General features: G+C 36.6%; 1 protein-coding gene across 2 annotated transcripts in view; it reads right to left on the bottom strand.

Moving 5' to 3' along the window:
• tmem131 (transmembrane protein 131) overlaps positions 1–20,393 on the bottom strand; it is a 29,910-nt gene that overhangs the window by 8,857 nt on the left and 660 nt on the right. Inside the window, exons 2-27 of one of the 2 annotated variants that reach the window (XM_077716946.1) lie at positions 16,970–17,031; positions 16,852–16,889; positions 13,816–13,884; positions 11,896–12,016; positions 11,139–11,255; positions 10,931–11,053; positions 10,090–10,170; positions 9,797–9,947; positions 8,909–8,965; positions 8,764–8,825; positions 8,581–8,689; positions 8,373–8,481; positions 8,154–8,307; positions 7,279–7,449; positions 6,420–6,530; positions 6,150–6,284; positions 5,005–5,109; positions 4,843–4,929; positions 2,879–3,031; positions 2,739–2,814; positions 1,908–2,022; positions 1,672–1,810; positions 1,456–1,565; positions 447–519; positions 222–373; positions 6–148 (exon numbers count right to left, since the gene is read on the bottom strand). In XM_077716946.1, coding sequence (XP_077573072.1) covers positions 6–148; positions 222–373; positions 447–519; positions 1,456–1,565; positions 1,672–1,810; positions 1,908–2,022; positions 2,739–2,814; positions 2,879–3,031; positions 4,843–4,929; positions 5,005–5,109; positions 6,150–6,284; positions 6,420–6,530; positions 7,279–7,449; positions 8,154–8,307; positions 8,373–8,481; positions 8,581–8,689; positions 8,764–8,825; positions 8,909–8,965; positions 9,797–9,947; positions 10,090–10,170; positions 10,931–11,053; positions 11,139–11,255; positions 11,896–12,016; positions 13,816–13,884; positions 16,852–16,889; positions 16,970–17,031 — 2,823 coding nt within the window. The remainder of the gene's footprint in view (positions 1–5; positions 149–221; positions 374–446; positions 520–1,455; positions 1,566–1,671; positions 1,811–1,907; positions 2,023–2,738; positions 2,815–2,878; positions 3,032–4,842; positions 4,930–5,004; positions 5,110–6,149; positions 6,285–6,419; positions 6,531–7,278; positions 7,450–8,153; positions 8,308–8,372; positions 8,482–8,580; positions 8,690–8,763; positions 8,826–8,908; positions 8,966–9,796; positions 9,948–10,089; positions 10,171–10,930; positions 11,054–11,138; positions 11,256–11,895; positions 12,017–13,815; positions 13,885–16,851; positions 16,890–16,969; positions 17,032–20,393) is intronic. The other variant, XM_077716947.1, reaches the window with a different exon arrangement.

Below are 20,393 nucleotides of genomic sequence, written 5' to 3'. Positions count from 1 at the left end.
CTCACGGTCTACGCATTCCCTCAGCATGGCTTCCGTCATCTTGAACCTCAGAAAGGTTCCGCGGCCCGGAGCCTTCCCGGCCACTTTCAGGTTCTCGACGGCACCGTGGCCGTGGAGGAAGATGGAGTCTATCACCGTCAAATTGTTCCTGAACGGCAAGATGGGACACTTTAAAAAAAAAGAGTCAAGGGGCGTGGCCAACCGAGCGTTTATTTTTTTACCTGACGATGAGCACGGAAGAGACGCTATGGTTGCGGACGGGCGTGAATCTCACGTTGAACGACTTGACCTCTCCGGGCATCAGGATCAAGTTGTACGCAGAGGATCGACTCGATCCCTCGGCAAAACTGCCGCCCCTTTTTTCTGGAATCGTCTGGAAAGCAGACAAAAAAAATTCCATTGAGACACTGGTTAGACTAACATGGCGGATTGTGGTGGCTACTCACTTGGTTTCTTTGCACTTGAAACTCAAGTGTGTTTGTGTCAATATTGATGTTGGACAGATTTTCTGCTTTCCACCTAAGAGAGAGTTTTTGTTTGGTTTTAACGGGAGTGAAAATAAATAAGAGGTTAAGAGTTCTACAGACTAAGTATAGCGTAAATATTGCTACGTATTTGGCACAGGCCACGATGGATGGTCTTTTAAGTGGAATTCAGTCAATGTGGTTGGCCAAAATCATAATGTTGACATTTGAAAAGCTATTAACGGTACACTCGATTAGTACATGCACGTGAAACAATTATTCATTCATTTTCTGAACCACTTTATCCTCACACAGCTCTCATCTAAAATCAAATCAAATCTAAAATCGAATCTAATCTCACCTAAAAATCTCCCCTTAAAATCTCTCTAAAAAAATCTCTAAAAAAATCTCTAAAAAAATCTCTAAAAAAATCTCTAAAAAAATCTCTAAAAAAATCTCTAAAAAAAATCTCTAAAAAAAATCTCTAAAAAAATCTCCCCTAAAAAATCTCTAAAAAATCTCCTCTAAAAAAATCTCTGAAAAAATCTCTAAAAAAATCTCTAAAAAAATCTCTAAAAAAAATCTCTTAAAAATCTCTAAAAAAATCTCTAAAAAAATCTCTAAAAAAATCTCTAAAAAAATCTCTAAAAAAATCTCTAAAAAAATCTCTAAAAAAATCTCTTAAAAAAAATCTCTAAAAAAATCTCTAAAAATCTCTAAAAATCTCTAAAAATCTCCTCTAAAAATCTCCTCTAAAAATCTCTAAAAATCTCCTCTAAAAATCTCTAAAAATCTCTAAAAAAACTCCTAAAAATTTCTAAAAAAATCTCATCTAATGTTTGCATTTGTTCAAGAACATTCCAAAATGTTTCCTCAAAATAATTAAAATCTATTTGACCAATGACTAGTTCAACCCTTTCAATAATTAAATCAGAACGTGTCAATCCGTCTTAAAAAGACATTAAAAAAAATCCACGGTGGACTTCCCAACCTGTCAGCCAATTTTCCAGAAAACACCGAAGGACTGGGCAGCAGCGCCAGAGGCAGAACCTGAACGTAGACGGGTACGTCTGCTGGATTCTTGAGCGTGACCTCTTCTTCCTAAAGACACGAGAGAGACGTACAGCGAGTGAGACTTAACGACACCTCAAGACATTCCTGGGCGAGTTTAGCCGGCGCACAAGAGGCGCGTTGTGGGCCACTCAACAGAGGAGCTGTTTGTGTTGGTCAACGGGAACGTGATGCGCCGACTTGAGTTGACCACACTGGGCCAGGTCAGCTCGGCAGAAATTTTTGTCTCCACGTTCTTCTGCAGATCCGTGCTCACTTCGAACGCCGTCTCCACTCTTCGGGGAAAGAGAGGACCAAAAAAATGGCGTTGTGTAAATAGCCTTGTTTTGGGCTAATGGCTACCAAGAGAAGAAAAATAAATAAATATATTACAAGTGGCCTGAGTGTGCTTTCAACTCCTGCCATCGCTTGAGAAGCTTCTGGTGGAGATCCACATCGGCGTCCCAGATGTCCTCGTGGAGCGCCATCCCATGAGGTTTTGATTCAGCTGCAACAAATGAGATATTTTTGTTACTTTTTCTTCTGATGAGGGTGAAGGAATCCGAAAAAAAACTCAATTTTGCCTTACACCATATGTCAAATTTATATTTATCATACAATATATCAATTTGTCTGTGTTTAATACGCCAATACCGTATATTGACCCGAATATAAGATGACCCACTATAGCTCAAGACTATTTTGAACAGCAAATTCAATTTTTAGACACAAAATAATGACTGTTCATCTGAAACAAATGATTGGAACAATATATTGGAGATTGTTTTACGTTCAAATCAAGCAAAAAAAACAGATCTAATTTAAAATTTGAACATTAAAATGTGTAGACTAAAGTTGATGTGACTTTTTATATTACTTTTTTTTTACTGGGTAAACGAAAACTTTGTGGGGTACCACCACCAATTTTGTTATACTCATCTGTGTATAAAGACAATAAAGGCTTGTTTTGATTCTATTTTTGAAATGACATTTGTAAATGAACCAATCCACTGTGATAAAACAACAAAATTGCAATAACTGAAGTGTTCAGCATTCACTATAAAAGTATCTCATATTGTAAAAAGTTACAATGTCTCGACCCCGATTTTAAGACGAGCAACAGCCATTCTTATTTCAATGCAAAAAAACATCGTCTTATGTTCGGCTCAATACGGGATGGCGATCCTGAGTTGGGAGGAGCCACATAGAGGCGACAAGACTTACATTTTAGTACGAAAGGCAGTCCCACGTAGCAGTGATCTTCACACTGCAACCTGGCGTCAAAATAAATATTTGCAACCTGCAAAGAGAAGACAAATTCCATTTATTGTTGATGAAAATGGAAAGGGATAGCAAATTTGTACCTTGGATTTGCGCCTGGGCTCCAATTCGTCTTTATTGTTTCGCAGGCGCTTGTAATAGAAGCGGATGTCTTCCGTCAACGATCGGATTTGCTCCAGCCTCACTTTTTGCTTGAATGAGCTCTTGATGCTTAATACTTGATGCACAATTTTCCCCTGAAACCAAAGAGTAAACACAAGAGAATGATTTGTGGATTTGTGGTCAAAAAGCATACAGGCCTGCCTTTCCACTTCTTTGACCTGCTGCCCTCTGGCAGGTGTTAAATGGTCATAACAGCCAAGACAAACAAACTCAAGGACAGTTTTCCCCAAGAGCCGTCAAAAAAACTCAACGGGAGTTCTGCACCTAATCAAGGCTTACTGATAACCACTTTAATTACTTTGTATTTACTTATTTAGGTGACCACTTATTCAATGTTGACTAATACCTTTCTATTATATTGACTATTTACTTTGGCTACCTATTACGTTGACTACATATTACTAATTATTTATTATGTCGAGTACTCATGTCGAGTACTCATGTCGAGTACTCATGTCGAGTACTCATGTCGAGTACTCATGTCGAGTACTCATGTCGAGTACTCATGTCGAGTACTCATGTCGAGTACTCATGTCGAGTACTCATGTCGAGTACTCATGTCGAGTACTCATGTCGAGTACTCATGTCGAGTACTCATGTCGAGTACTCATGTCGAGTACTCATGTCGAGTACTCATGTCGAGTACTCATGTCGAGTACTCATGTCGAGTACTCATGTCGAGTACTCATGTCGAGTACTCATGTCGAGTACTCATGTCGAGTACTCATGTCGAGTACTCATGTCGAGTACTCATGTCGAGTACTCATGTCGAGTACTTATGTTAACTACTTGTTTATTATGTTGACGACTTATATTGACTACTTACTTATTTATGTTGACTACTTATTTGCGTTGACTACTTATTCATGTGGAATAATTTATGTGGAATAATTTATGTGGAATAATTTATGTGGAATAATTTATGTGGAATAATTTATGTGGAATAATTTATGTGGAATAATTTATGTGGAATAATTTATGTGGAATAATTTATGTGGAATAATTTATGTGGAATAATTTATGTGGAATAATTTATGTGGAATAATTTATGTGGAATAATTTATGTGGAATAATTTATGTGGAATAATTTTTGTGGAATAATTTTTGTGGAATAATTTTTGTGGAATAATTTTTGTGGAATAATTTTTGTGGAATAATTTTTGTGGAATAATTTTTGTGGAATAATTTTTGTGGAATAATTTATGTGGAATAATTTATGTGGAATAATTTATGTGGAATAATTTATGTGGAATAATTTATGTGGAATAATTTATGTGGAATAATTTATGTGGAATAATTTATGTGGAATAATTTATGTGGAATAATTTATGTGGAATAATTTATGTGGAATAATTTATGTGGAATAATTTATGTGGAATAATTTATGTGGAATAATATGTGGAATAATTTATGTGGAATAATTTATGTGGAATAATTTATGTGGAATAATTTATGTGGAATAATTTATGTGGAATAATTTATGTGGAATAATTTATGTGGAATAATTTATGTGGAATAATTTATGTGGAATAATTTATGTGGAATAATTTATGTGGAATAATCTATGTGGAATAATTTATGTGGAATAATTTATGTGGAATAATTTATGTGGAATAATTTATGTGGAATAATTTATGTGGAATAATTTAGGTGGAATAATTTATGTTGACTACTTATTTATGTTAACTACTTATGTATGTATTACTAAATCATTGATCATTTATTTATTATTATTATTTACCTGTTTGTTGGTATTTGCGTACTTACCTACTTATGTTGTGACAACTTATTACTTGGTCTGTTGTTATTTGTGTACTCTGTTGTGAAAGCTTTGAATGTCATACTTGTGTAATGAGAATTAAAGCATTCAATTCAATGTACTCACTGGAAATGATGAAGGCAGGACCAGGTGATTGGGGGAGCTGGTTAAGGTGCCCACAGCGATGAGTGCTTTCACCGGGATGGTTAATATCTGACGGGCAAACGGATTTCGTAGTTCAGCACGATTAGATGGATTAAAAAACGGGGGAAAATGGGGAAAACCAACCTCGTAGTCTGTGGTAATGTGTATGGCTCCGTCATAGGTGCCCTCCAAGGATTTGGCAACCAACGTTACGCGGAAAGCCGCGTAAAAGCCGGATGCTATAATCACCTAGAGAGAGGAAATACAATGTTTAAAAAAATGACGGGAATTAATATTTCTTGCAAACCGATAAAACAACACGCATTTGTGCAATAAACGAAAAAATAAGATAATTTATTTGATGTCATTTAAAAAACATTTTGGAGAAAATGTACCTCATACTTGAACTTATAGAATGACATAAAAATAAAAAACTTGATCAACTTCCCACCATCATTTAACTCATTCGTCACTTAACATTATGTAAGAAATCACCTAAAAATAACGTTTTATGGGTACACTGAAATTTCAAGAACAAATAGATTCCCATCATCATAGAAAAGTTGTTGCTTAACTTTTTTGTTCTTTAGTTTTGAGGTCAACTTCAAACAACTTTGTTTATACCTCCTCTCTGAGTTCAATAAATACACCAAAATGTGGTCTAAATCTTGTTTTAAAAATAAAACACGCCTTGTCATAATTGCCATGTGTCAGAATAAGGCATTGTTTTATTATGACGTAAGTCAACCAAAAGTGAACCGAAACCAAGGAAAGAAACAAAAGCATTTGCCAAAAGGCCCGAAACTAAATATATAATACTTCATATATATATATAATTATATAAACTTTAGTATTTTTTTTGCCTAATATGCGAGAAAATACGGTAAATAAATTTCCAATGGAAGCTTGGAATCAATATTTTTGCCTAAATAAAACTGACATGTTAGATTAGATAACTTTATTGTGAAATTCCTGAATGTGGCTCCATTTTTTTTACCTAGGTCTACAATGTCTTGTGTGTCTGTCTTGCTACTGCAAAACCAGGAAAATTCTAATCTAATCCCAAATCTAATCTAATTCTAAATCTAATCTAATCTAATCCTAAATCTAATCTAATCTAAACATCCCATAATCAGGAAATTTCCCAGTCACAGTAGCAAGAGGCTGAGAATACAGACACAGCTCATTACTAAAAAACTGTAAAACTAACAGAAAATGATTAACTGCTAAAAAACTGTTTAAAAAAACAACAAAAAACGCAAAAAAAGTGACATGTGAAAGCAACCTACCGACTTTTGACTGTTAGCCGACGCGTTCTGTAGTTCTCGCATGCGACTGGACGCAGTCGTGGCATTTCCCCACTCCACTCGGAGAAGCTCCATAGATAGGCTGTCTCCAGTCACCTGCCAGGACCTTACTTCTAGCTAAAAAACATTTTTGGTGCGAGTTACATGACCGTTTGGAGTTGTGAAATCCACATCAACACATCCGGCAGCAAAGGCAGATCTGCTAAGATGATAATATGCACAAAATGGTCGTACGGTAAAGGTTCATTGTACCTCGATGGGGTTACTGTTCACCACCAAAAAAACGATGCTGTTGATGTCTGTGGAGCTCCGGACACCAAAGTCCAGCATGTTCTTCTTTAGGCTCGGCGGCAGCACGTGGGTCTGAGGGGAGTAAAAAAATATATATATATACATATATATAAAACATTTTTGGAATATAAATGGCCCTAGCCCAGACACGGGCAAACTACGGCCCGCGGGCCACATCCAGCCCGCTAGGCCTTTTAATCCGGCCCACCCACGTTGCCCAAATAATGTATTTTTTTTAGTTTTTCCCCAAGATGGCGCCGTCAAGTGGAAGCCAGTAGCAGTAGCCGTGTCCAATCTTATTTCTTTTTCGTATTTTACAGCCCTTCTATCTTTTTTTAAATGACATTTTAATATTTCATAATACATTCCATTACTTACTTTACTTTGTACTTTATAATTTTGACTTTAATGATGAGTGATGAGTATGTTAATACTTTAGTCCTTTTTTTCTGATTATGTTTCATATGTACTGTTAACGGATGCACTTTTTTATGTGTATCCTATCTTGTGCTGACCCGGCCCATTTATCAAATTTTTAAAGTCAATGTGGGCCCCGGGCCAAAAGTTTACCCACCCCTGCACTAACCAAAGTGCGTGTGGGGGGGTTTATATAGCGTATTTTCTCACATATTAGCCTTATCCACGTATAAGCCCTCCCCTTAAAATAGCCTTAAAATGTTTGAATCTGACAATTTCTCTCGTATAAGCCGACCCCTGATTCCCAATTTACATTTCCATATTCATAATTTCAATAGGTATAGTCCCGGAAATAGATCTATCAAAATAATGACCAACAAATCAGACGAGAGACCTCGTTTACCTCAAGGAAGCCCGTGTATGCCCTGATGGGCAGATGAAACTTTGACGCGTTGGTAATGAGCAAAATGTTGCTGTCGATGTGGATGGATGGCCGCGACGGTTGGAACAGGAGTGAGAAGATGTAGCGCGACTCGTGTGCTGGGATCAGGACAGGCGCGCTGAAGTTTTGAACCTACGAGCAACATTGGGGGGAAAAAAAACGGGAGGGGTTGGAAAGGTTAGCTTTGGACTCTTATGATCATATTTACATTTTTTTTATGGGAAATTGCTCATAAGAACATCGTGGCAACTGACTTTCTGGTCCAGACTCCCTCGTGTAATGTCTATATGAGCAGTGGGCGGGGCATTGCATTTTTTCAGGTTTTTTTTCTTTCCGTTAGTCAGTGCGAAGGCGGAGCTTGTTGGCTAATATGAGAGGAGTATGTAGTACTTTTTGTTGGCAAGTGGTTGTGCGTTTTCTATTGTGAGGACATTTGTGTGCATCATTTTCTGAATATTTTGAACAGAAGACAAAAGTAAACAACCCTCGATAGGTTGCATCTGAAAGTCAGGGTGGAGGCGGGGCCAAAAGAGCCAAGAAAGCTATCAAAATTTCAAACAAAATTATAATTAAGTTTAGTGTAAGGTTCGATTTAACATATTTTTGAGTGTGTCTGCATGGTAATCCAAGTTCATTTCAATTTGTTTATGTTATGTTACGGGCGCGTTGCTGTGCTAAAGGTCCAAAGCCCCACCCCCCTGTCCTGGAACGCATTAAGCTCTTATCTTGAAGTACCACTGTATTGTGATTTAGTTTCCATTTCTGGCATTTTTCTATCCGACTTGGTCCAACAAGTGCAAGATTAAAATGGATGTTTTAATAGTAGCGGAACTCACAGTGAACATGGCTTTGGATTCTTCAGGCAAGGACACATTGTGTATCCGAATATCGAAGCTGAAGGCATTGGTGAGGGATATGGGCCTCTCCACCGGATCTACCGGACTGTCTCGGATGTGGAATAACGTTGACGTGTGGTCGAATCCCAGGTATCTGGACACAAAAAAACTCAACTCAAACCTCCATTAGGGCATTAAAGTCATTTAATCGTAACTTACCCCTCTAAAACATCGGCCTGGTAAGGGATTTCCAGCTTGGAATAGCTCTTTTCTTTCGCCTTGACTGTAATTTTACCAAAAAACTGGTATGCTTTTCTGGCTTTGGAGGCTGCGGCAAGCAAAACATACGCGAGAGGAACTTGAAAACTTCCAGAATGAAAAAAATAAGCTTTGAGATGATAGTGATGATATGTATTAGTGCACTTACCGTCAAAGCTAATAATGGCTACTTTTGTATATCTGCTCTCTCCTGCTCTTAACGTGATGGCTTTAAAGTCTATCGTGACGGCCTCGTTGGACGGCGTTGTGCGGACGCTCTGCGAGAAAAAAAAGAAGAGTGAAGCGCCGAAGAATCGTTTTATGTATGTGGGTTCCTGAATGCAACACTCACCGTGATGGGAACATCTTTTGCTCCCGAATTTAAAAGGTAGAGAGCCAACATTTTGGGCCGATCTAGAGGTGGGGGAAAAAAGCGGGGTGAATGCGGAGACCAAACGTGAGGGTGTGTGTGGTTTATGTTCGGAATGCGGGTGCACCTTGCGAGCGGAGGGTGCCAAAGTCCAGCATTTCGGTAGAGGCGTAAATCCCGGGCGCTGAAAGGACAAAGGGTGTTAAAATACAGTAATACTTTGATATAGGAGTGCCGCACAGTGTGTGTAGAGTTCATTTAAGTTCAATTTAAAGTTCAAATTTAAGCAATTCAATTAATTAAATTAGAACCAATAAAAATATATGTTTTTCCGTTGTTATATCCTGTTTTTTTTTTCTTCAGAAGATGGGAACGAATTAATTTGTATTTAGTTCATTTCTATGGGGGAAAATGATTTGAGATATGAGTAAATTGACATAAAAGCTCAGTTTGGGAACACTAAGCTCGTATCTCAAGGTATTATGGCGCTCGGACGTTTAGTCGCCGGACGTTTGGTCGCCGGACTTTTGGTCGCCGGACTTTTGGTCGCCGGACTTTTGGTCGCCGGACTTTTGGTCGCCGGACTTTTGGTCGCCGGACTTTTGGTCGCCGGACTTTTGGTCGCCGGACTTTTGGTCGCCGGACTTTTGGTCGCCGGACTTTTGGTCGCCGGACTTTTGGTCGCCGGACTTTTAGTCCCCGGACTTTTGGTTACAGAGTTGACTGTTGAAACCAGCTCTCAAATTATATTCATAAGAGAGTTTAATTATCTAAGAGAGAGAGTTTAATATCTAAGTACTGTTTAATATCTACGTACTGTTTAATATCTACGTACTGTTTAACATCTACGTACTGTTTAACATCCAAGTACTGTTTAATATCTAAGTACTGTTTAATATCTAGGTACATTTGACCAACGACCAAAAGATCGGCCACCAAACGTCCGGTAACGGGTAATACTGTATAAGATGTACAAGTTGTCAGATTGTTAAACAAGGGGCGGGGTTGCGTTCACCTGACGTGACTTCCACCTCGACCGGCAGGATGATGAACTTGTCGTCGTCGGGGGCGTTGGTTTTGATCCGGATGAAGGCCGTGTGGTTGTCCACGTCTCGGGACGAAAAGCTGGCTCTCATCACGCCCTTTGTCTCGAAGGGTGGGATCTCCTTGGGGGCAAAAAAAAAGCAGGAGAGCTGACAATGTCGGCTTGTAAAACAACACTCGCGACGAGAGCTGCTTTCTGATTGGTTGACGTGGCGTTAGGTTTTTTTTTTCTTCCACAAAATGGGAGCATTTGAAGTTCCTCACCCATAATTTTCCAGAGCCTCCTTGCTGACCCGTAGGGAGTTCTAGATGTAGATCTCCTCCACTGGAATACATCTCAACCACCTTCAGACCAACCAAATACACACACAACGTCATTTTAATAAGAGTGAGGGATTTAATAACTCATAAGTCATTCCAAAAAAAAAAAATACAAAAATATATTTTGGTTTACTAATTCTTTAGTTTAATTTTAGGCCTGTCTTATTTCCATTATACACTTAAAAGAAACACTCAATTGAGGTGAAATATTCGACCAAAATATGAAAAATAGAAGACAACAATTTTCTTTGGCCATTTTTTTTAGAAAACAAAATTTTTGTTGTTAAATGCGATTCCCGCCATATTTCTACATTCTAAATTTCTATATTAACAGGATTGTGCTCATTTTGTGAGACACATTCCAAATAATTATTTTATTTTATTTTTTTAATAAGAGCCAGAATTACTAAGAGAAATAAAAAGCCGTCCAAAATTAAACATTTAATTTGAACTATTTTACTTAATATTAATTTGGTAGAAGATGGCATTTTAGGAAGTATTTTTAGATACATTTTTCTGTTAATAAATACATATTCAAGCATTATTTTTCATTTTTTTTAACTTTTTGTAGTTATGATTGGCTCCCCGGTTAGGCCATGAACAAGGTGCACCGACTGATTGGGCGCCCTGTCCATTTTAGAGAAAATATTGCTATATTTATTGTATAAATATGTTCTTATACTTTCAACATTTAAAGGGTGGGATAGAAAATGTCCTCAAATTCTGGAACGACCCTCATTTGATTGTTTATAGTATTCTTTATAGTATTAAATGTTAAAAATACCTGTAGCGGTTCACTGTAGGGGTTGTGGATGTTTATTAGCGGCGAGAAGCTGCTGTTTACTGGGACTCGAGCTCCCACGAAGGGACGGAGTCTGTAAGGGTTTGGGATTCCCACCCCGAAAACCTGCAAAACAGGGGAAGATAGAATTTTAGCAAGGTCAAAAAAAAATTTGAAAACAGTGCAGTACATGAGTCCAGTCTTTGTTTACCTGGTATGTAAACACTCCGTGGTTTGACGTATTAATAAATAAAGTGTTTTCTACATTGCCGACGACTCTTGCGAGGAAGACCACGTCGAATGACGTGTTGCCACCAGGCGGAATCATCTGCCAAGACAACAGAGAAAAAAAATGGAATTATTTTTGAGACAAACAATTGAACCATGATTAATCATAGACAGAACACAAACAGCAGACTTGGAAAAAACCCTATAACAGGGAATTATTTACTTTTTAATGTTTTTTTATTATTTCTTTTTAATTTGTTCCAAAAATCTGCAAATGTTTTGCACTGTTAGGACCTACAACTGCTTTGAAATGGCTTTAAGTGACTTTCCTGACTTGTTCAAGTCAAGGATTCACTTTTTTAGATCCATGCTGAGCTCCTTTGACTTTCCCATTGTAGCGTTTACATCCAATGAGCCCTCATGAAAGAACCAAACTTCATGAATGTTTTGGATTTGCTTTTTTTATCCATGTTGAGCTCCTTTGACTTTCCCATTGTAGCATTTGTGGGCGTTTGCATCCAATGAGCCCTATTTAAATGACTACATGAATATTTTTTTTATGACAAAGTATCTTTTCCTATCAGAGAAAAATCAGAGTTGTCGAAATAACTAGAAACTCAAGAGAGCTATGACATTATGTTCTTCACAAGGGTTTGTAAACTTTTGACCACAATTGTATATCATTGTTTAAAAAAACACATTTGATTAAAAAAAATGGAAATTAAGTAAATAGTACTCACCCTGTTTTGAAAAAAAGAGGCGTGAAAATGCGCCGTCGTCGCTGATATTGATATCAAACTAATTTCTTCTGAGCTAGGATTATGTAAATACACTTTTTCCATTTTTGGCATTCCCACAGGCCTGTCAAAAAAGACAAAAATTTGATAATGTCAACATTCAAGACTGAATTCAATTATTAATACTTGATAAATGAAATGGCATTTGATTGCTCCTTGGCTTTAAACTAATGTTTATTTCTTATAGTTGCAACTCTGTCACAGTTGTTCTCACAAATTTTAACATTGTAATAAATGGTTGAGGAATGTCTAGTGTGGGAGTTTCCTCACACCAGGTCGACGCGAACTTTTGAGCTTTTTCGGGGGAGTCCAACTTGTTTAAAAAGTTGATTTAGTTGACGTGCAAATCCAATGATTTGGTCAGCATGATAAGGCACTTTTTCCTCAAGGTTAAGAGCTGATAAGTCCAATGTTTGCTAATCAAAATCAGTTTTTGTGGGTAAAGCTTGGGAAATAAAAGCTGCATTGACATTTTAATATTTCTTAATACATTATATACTTTGTACTTTAATGATGAGTGATGAGTATGTTAATACTTGAGTCCTTTTTTACTGTTTATGTTTCATATGTACTGTTAACGGATGCACTTTTTTATGTGTATCCTATCTTGTGCTGACCCCGCCCATCTGTCACATTTTTAAAGTCAATGTGCCCCTCCCCCCGGGCCCAAAACTTTGCCCACCCCTGGGTTAATTGCTATTTACTTGTATCTTAACTACAAAAGTAAACAAAGTATCTGTGAATGAGTGTAAGATTGTGAGTGAGTCAGTGGGCGGGGCAAGTCAACAGAAGGAGGCAGCGTAGGAGCTTGTGGTTGCTAGTGAAAGTGGAAGTTAAGATGATAAAGTGGTCATAAAATTAATTTCTAATATATTAAATTGGCAAAATAAATATATAAGTCTAGGGAATGGGCAGTTAAAATAGTTGTTTAGAGTTTAAGGATTGAAGGACCTTTTTGTGCTAATGTTTTTGTATAGGATGGGATGTAATTTGAAAAAAAATAAAAATTAATATTTTTAAAAAAATTCTAAAAAAAATTATTTATGCAGTGCCATAAAATAAAAAAATATATTTACAGGCCAGAAGACTTATAATTATTATTACAATTCAAGGATTGCAGGCAATTTTTGCTAACACTTGCATGAGACAACATTAAATTGTCAATTAAAAAAATTAAAATAAATTTAAAAAAATCTTACTAAATCTGAACTAAAATTAATTTGTGCAGTAACATAAAATAAAAAAATATATATTTAAAGGCTAGGACACTTTTTGCTGTCACATTTGCATGTAATTTTAAAAAACGGAACAAAAAAAATATTTTTGCAGTGTCATAAAATTAAAATATTTATGTACAGGCCAGGACACTAAAAATAATTCTCCTTCCATTTCAAGGATTGAAGGGCTTTTTTACTATCACATTTGCATGAAACTGTAAAAAAAAATCATAATAAACCAAAACTAAAATGCAATCTAAAGTTGTTTTTTTGTGTTTTTCCAATATGAAACATTTTATCATATTAAAACTGAACTAAAATGCAATCTAAAGTTGTTTTTTTGTGTGTTTTTCAATACAAAACATTTTTAAAACGACTATTTTGCTTCCACATCCAAACAAGTGCCAAAAAACCACATTAATCAATAAACACAACAAGCTAAACATCCCTAAGTGATTTAATTCCTCTTGGGCCTCACACTATCTGGGCGTGTAAAAGCCGTCATGCCTGCCAAAAAAACGTCACATTCCCAAAAACTGCGTTGTCAACTGTACATTCCAACGCTACAAATATCGCTGAGTGTGCACTACGGCCACTTTGACAAGTGTATGAACAAAATAATAATAATAATTAAAAATCAACTCACTGTTTATTGAAGTCCAACATAGGAGGTTCAAAATGTAAAGGTCGGCAGTTTCCTTGGTGCGGCGCCGAACTGCGAGGGACAAAGAAATGGGACAGGAGCAGAAGAAGGTAAGAGAGGAAAATAGCATCCATGTTGGCGTTCTTTTCGGAGCTAGAGACGGAATCCCCGGGAATTGCCGACTAGGTACGCTCTGGGACGAAGCTGATCCTTTTCTGCTCGCGTCTGTGTGTGTCGAGCATCACAAAAGCAGGTGTAAAAAAAAAAAAAAAAAAGGGCCATACGACGCTAGTTAGTCCACACCTCCACCTATCAGTAGTCTAAACTGAGCGGTGGAGGATGGAAACGCCAGAAGTTGCAAATCCGGTTCTACGGCAGGTGCTTCTTACAATAGATGGCGGTCCTCTTCTTGAAATAGACGGTGAGGGATCAATTCAACAATAAAGTTAAAAAAGTAACAAAAAATAGAGCAGTTTTGTTGTTAGAATTGAGGTTTTGGTTGAAGAATTACTGTTTTTTCCCGCGTTTCATATCTAAGTACTGTTTAATATCGAAGTACTGTTTAATATCTAAGTGCTATTTAATATGTAACTGTTTAATATCCAAGTGCTGTTTAATATCTAAGTACTGTTTAATATCTAAGTACTGTTTAATATCTAAGTACTGTTTAATATCTAAGTACTGTTTAATATCTAAGTACTGTTTAATATCTAAGTACTGTTTAATATCTAAGTACTGTTTAATATCGAAGTACTGTTTAACATCTAAGTACTGTTTAACATCCAAGTACTGTTTAATATCTAAGTACTGTTTAATATCTAAGTACTGTTTAATATCTAAGTACTGTTTAATATCTAAGAAACTGTTTAATATCTAAGTACTGTTTAATATCTAAGAAACTGTTTAATATCTAAGTACTGTTTAATATCTAAGTACATTTGACCGGCGACCAAACGCCTGGCGACCAAACGCCTGGCGACCAAATATCCGACAACCAAATATCCGACGACCAAACGTCCGGTGACGGGTATTACTGTAAAAAAGTAACAAAAAATAGAGCAGTTTAGTTGGTAGAATTGAGCTTTTGGTTAGAGAATCTGTTTTTTCTCGCGTATAAGCCTAAACCTTAAAGTCATTAAATTATAAGATTTTTCTGGTATAAGACGAGCCCTAATTCAGAATTTTCACCTGCTACCTGCACGTAGATAAAAAGGAAGTCATGTGAGCAGTACAACCAGGAAGTGTGTGTCTGTAGTAGTCTCATTGTCATCCATTTTTGGTAGTTGGAACAAAAGTATTTGCAAGCTACTCTGATCTACATACCAGAGTTAAACCAGTTACTAGTGGTTGCCATTCACGATTGGCTTGGGCCAGATGCCAATCGTCAACATAGAGTGCGTTTAAGACTACCAAAAACGTTGCGCCAAGGGGTGCCACCCTCGTAATTCTGAGTCACCACATTGCGTGTCATCTCAAAGTACTGACGTGGAATGCTAAGGTACGCCCTGAAGGAAGTGAGAAAGGTGTAAAGTGTAGTAACGCGGGTAGCGTCACTGTCGCTGTCCAATGAGCCGCCAATCAAAACTGCGGGAAGTCACGTTGCGGAGGGTGGAATGTGGCGCTTTGTTGGGATCCGGTGGGAAAGGCACGGTATAGAATAGATGCCTGCTCAACTGCTCTATTGTTAAGCTTGTCTGCGTGAAAAGGGACTAATGTGTCCTCCAAGTCTTGCCACAATAGAATTGACAGAGTTGGCTAGAATGGAGTTACCAGGTAAGCTAACCAAAGCTAAACAATGGCCAAAAGCATTCATGGACTCCTATTACACTATTCTAACAACTCTTCCCTGCACCGGATAGTTATTTCAACCTTTAACCTAATACAGTGGTACCTTGAGATACGAGCTTAATGCGCTCTGGAGTACGTATGTCGATTTACTTGTATCTCAAAGCAATGTTTCCTATGGAAATGAACTAAAAACAAATTAATCTGTTGCAACCCCTCTGAAACAAAGACCAAAAACAGGATATTGGATAGAAAAACATTTTGATTTGTTCTAATTTGTCATCTATTAACAAAGTACCAAATAACGAGTAGTTTAATAGTACTAAAAAATTGTTTAAGGGTACCAAAAAAATCAGTTTAAGGGGACTAAAAATCTGTTCGAGAACTAAAGATCTGTGTAATAGTACTTAAATATATTTAATAGTACTAAATATCTGTTTAATAGTACTGAAAATCTGTTTAATAGTGCAAAAATTCTGTTTAATAGTGCTAAAAATCTGTTTAATAGTGCTAAAAATCTGTTTAATAGTGCTAAAAATCTGTTTAATAGTGCTAAAAATCTGTTTAATAGTACTAAAAATCTGTTTAATAGTACTAAAATTAGACGGATTTCGTGGGGGGGGGCTTTTTACACGGTAACGCGCTCGTAACATAACAAATTTAAATGAACTTGGATTATAATGCAGACACTCAAAAATAAATTTCATCTAACCTTACACTAAACTTGATTCTAATCTTTAAAATGTTGATACATTTCTTGGCTCTATTGGCCTGACTAACGAAAAATAAAAACACTGAAAAAATGTAAGGCTCCGCCCAGTGCTCATAGAGACATTACACTCGTATATCAAAATTTGTCTCGTATCTCAAGATAAACGGAATTATACTCGTATCCCCAATTACTCTTATGTCAAGGTACCACTGTAGATGCAGTATTAGAAGTAACACGTGCCTGAGGCTCATGTTAAACGCATTCTTAACCCAAAACACACCCTGCAGAGCATCGGATAATGATTAACAAGGCCTTCCTCCCTAACAGTCTTATCCGCCAAAAAATGAAAACATCTCTTCCCACTCCCAAGTCAAGATGGGGGGGGCATGGTGGCAAGATAAGCTTGGAACAGATCGGAACGTGCCGTGCTATCAGTCAAAAAGCTCCTCACTCGTGACGACGGACGAATCGCAGAGCTAGCGTCGAGATTTGAGTCCCGATACACAATTTGGCATGAAAAAAATAAATGACGTAATGCATACCTTTGTCGGCAAAATCTAAAATTGATGTCGGACTCGGCCTGTGGAAGAAATAATAAAGAAGAAATTGTTATTGTCACATCACTTGAACGCAACACGAAATTAAAAAGATTTAACTTACCGGGAAAACTTCTTCATTGCCGAACTGTAGAACTTCTAATATTGTGTCACATTGAATGAATGCTGAAAAGGGGAAAAAATATTGATTAAAAATGAAAATTGACTTTTTTTCCCCAAAAGTTTGACGAAACTTTTTTAAAAATTAATTTGGGGGTGTATTTAATTTATTTTTTTCTTCATATTCCCAAACTGTTAGTCTATAAAGTCAGGAATATAACATTTTGTGATATTTTTGTCCTAATTATTAATGTTTTAAATGATTTGATATGTTTCAGGCTTTAGTTTAAAAAAGAGAGAAAAATTATACGTTGTTCATATTCCTGGGCAGTGATTTTAGAATTTGCGTCATTTTTTCAACTAGTTTATATTTTAAAACATTATTCTTCTTTATTTTCCAAAATCCTATTTGTAACCCAAACATATTGTATTTATTTTTTGCTGAAATCGGATTGGTCTTCATTAAATATTTTTAATTACCTTACAATATTTTGTCGTTTTTTCTCCGTAATATTAATTTTTCAAACTATTTCTAAATAAATGACACAAATACCTACTAAGAATTAACATTAACATATTTTTTGTATTTTTTTTTAAATAAAGGGCCAATATTTTTGAATATTATTCCATCAAATATCAATTTTTTACTGTATTCTTGTTTCAGGGATTCTGTAACAAGAAGAATATTAAATTTGTAAAACAAACAACAAATCAGTTTGTCAATCTCACCCTGTGTAATAAAAAAACTTTGCGGTCATTTTTCATTCCGACATTAATGTAAGATAATAATCACATCAACTTTTTGACACGCAAATAAGAGCAGGAAATCCAAAGCAATCTGGTTTTTCAAGCAATTACTTTTGACAGACAGCGACACAGCACATTTTGACTGGCATGGTTCCTAAAACGAGGCAAAGATAAACGCCATACCGCCAGAGATTTGCACCCGCAACACCCGACACCGACGAAGCGCGGATCACGCGTGGCAGTTTGCGTCCAACTAAAGCAAAACCCAGTTATTATACCAACACACAACGGATACGTTAAATCGTATTGTCAATTAAAGCAGTTTAGCGGCGCTGAAAATAATCCTGTGCAAACATATCACTAGCCCATTAGTTTGTGAGAAAGTGATACCTAGCGCTCACTTCATCTTTCGCCGCGGCGAAAGTGTTTCGGCGCATTACTGCCGCGGGAAAACCTTTATTTAGTAGGCGTTAGCTTGTCGGCTAACGCTAATCATCGCAAAATGTCAATGTGTGTTTAGCAACCTGACATTTTCAGAGAAGATTTATATTTTAGATGTTTCAAGACGACTTTAATGTACATTTTAGGATTTGATATTTAACTGTTTGTTTAGCATTTGTGAAATTTGGTTTATTTTGATTTTATTTATGTTGTGATTACTTATTATGCGGGTTATCTTCCCTCGATTATTAAGAATTCACTGTGATTTTTTCTGCTATTAGTTTTTTTTCATAAAAGTTCATAAAAACACTTTATATAGTAAAGTATATGTACTCTATATAGTTTTTAAAGTGCTTATAATAGGGGTTTCCTTACTTTGCGGATATTCGAAGGATTACTGTGACGTATTTTCTCGCATAAATGGCCTTAAATTGATTTAATTTGACAATTTCTCTCATATAAGCCGCCCCCCGATTCACAATTTTAACCTCCATATCCATGGTTTCAAATAGAGAGTACAAATGTGATATTTTGAAGGGAAAATATTAAGAAAAATCACTGCACGTGATATTTCTAAGATACTATAGATAGAAATAAATCAATTGCTGGATTACACATTCCAAAAGGGCGTTGCTAGCACGTAGACAAATTAAAAAAGGAAGTCAGGTGAGCAGTACAACCAGGAAGTCTAATTTGTGCGCATATAAGCCATACCCTCGATTCAGTTGTCATTTTTTTTTTGCGACAAATACGGCTTATATGCGAGAAAATACAGAAAAATGACAGATCCAATCGGCGGGCAGAAAATGAACATTCTATTTACCGCCCTTAAATGCAGACAATGAGCTGACATTTCTATAATTTGTTGTTATTGCCTTTGTTATAGATAATTAACCTTGGACTCGTTGACAGCTATCAAATGTCAAGTAATATAAAAGCTCTTTACAGGAAGTTCTATGACAAATACTTGAACAAATCAAAGGTTAGATTATAAAGAATTCAGGAAGATCGACGCCCTTGTTCAAATATTACGTCGTGAGCACAAATTATTGAAGCAGTAGTGTGAATTGAGTGACTATCTGGAATGTTTATTTCTGTATAATTGTGAAATAAACACACCTTGTGTCGTTTGAGTATGATTATAGTCGGCGTTTACGAGCTTCTGACTGCCAATCAAGGGCAGAGTATTCAAATTAGATTCAGTCAGTTAATAAGATTAATAAGAAACTACACTTAAGCAGAAGCATGCTAATGTACGTAGCTTCAAAAAGATGTTTTGGCTACTGCAATGCAATGTTTTGTGCTAATTTGTCAGTTTTTAAAAACTTCAGCGCTTGTTGTGAAGCTTCTCTGGTTCATTTCGTCTTGGAATTTTACAGTTAACAGCTTCTAAGACAGAGATGGCGAACAAGTTAGACACGAAGAACGAAAAAGTTAAACTGTGAGTTAAAATATGTGTTAAATATTTTATAATTTGTTTTCAAAGGGCGCTGATGAATTTGAGTGCTTTAAGAGTCATAATATATACAAAACAGGACAAAAAGCAAAAAGCCAGGAGCCGCATGCGGCTCGAGAGCAACGTGTTCGCCACCCATGTCCTAAAAAGATGAATTACCAGCAAAATAATAGCATTTTAGCAAATAAGAAACATATAATAAGGTGGAAAACACAAAATACAGCTTTTTACAGATTAAAACGCTTAACTTGCTCTTGAAATCACATCAAATATCTCAATGGGAGTATTTTTATTTTCCACACTAGTCCTGGCGATAAACAAATCCCATTTTTTAGGGGAAAAAAGACATCAGCCTGTCCTCCCCCTAAAGTTTGCTGGTAAACAAATGTCCCATGAGCCACATGCGGCTCGAGAGCAACGTGTTTGCCACCCATGACCTAAAAAGATGAATTTCCAGCAAAATAATAGCATTTTTAGCAAATAAGACATATATAATAGGGTGGAAAACCCAAAATACAGCTTTCCACAGACTAAAACGCTCAATTTGCTCTTTAAATCACATCAAATATCTCAATGGGAGTATATATTTTTTTTCCATACGAGTCCTGGCGAATAACAGAACCAATTTTTAGGGAAAAAAAGACAACCTGTCCTCCCCCTAAAGTTTGCTGGTAAACAAATGTCCCAGGGTTGGGTCGTGACACGGGGGGCAGCTGTCCACTGCCCTGGATCACCATGACATGACCAACGGGCTTCCAGACACTCGATCCGGGTGTAGGAATGA

Source organism: Stigmatopora nigra, chromosome 5 (assembly GCF_051989575.1).
Source record: "Stigmatopora nigra isolate UIUO_SnigA chromosome 5, RoL_Snig_1.1, whole genome shotgun sequence".
NCBI classification, from domain to species: domain Eukaryota; kingdom Metazoa; phylum Chordata; class Actinopteri; order Syngnathiformes; family Syngnathidae; genus Stigmatopora; species Stigmatopora nigra.
This window is presented reverse-complemented; position numbering and strand designations above follow the sequence as displayed.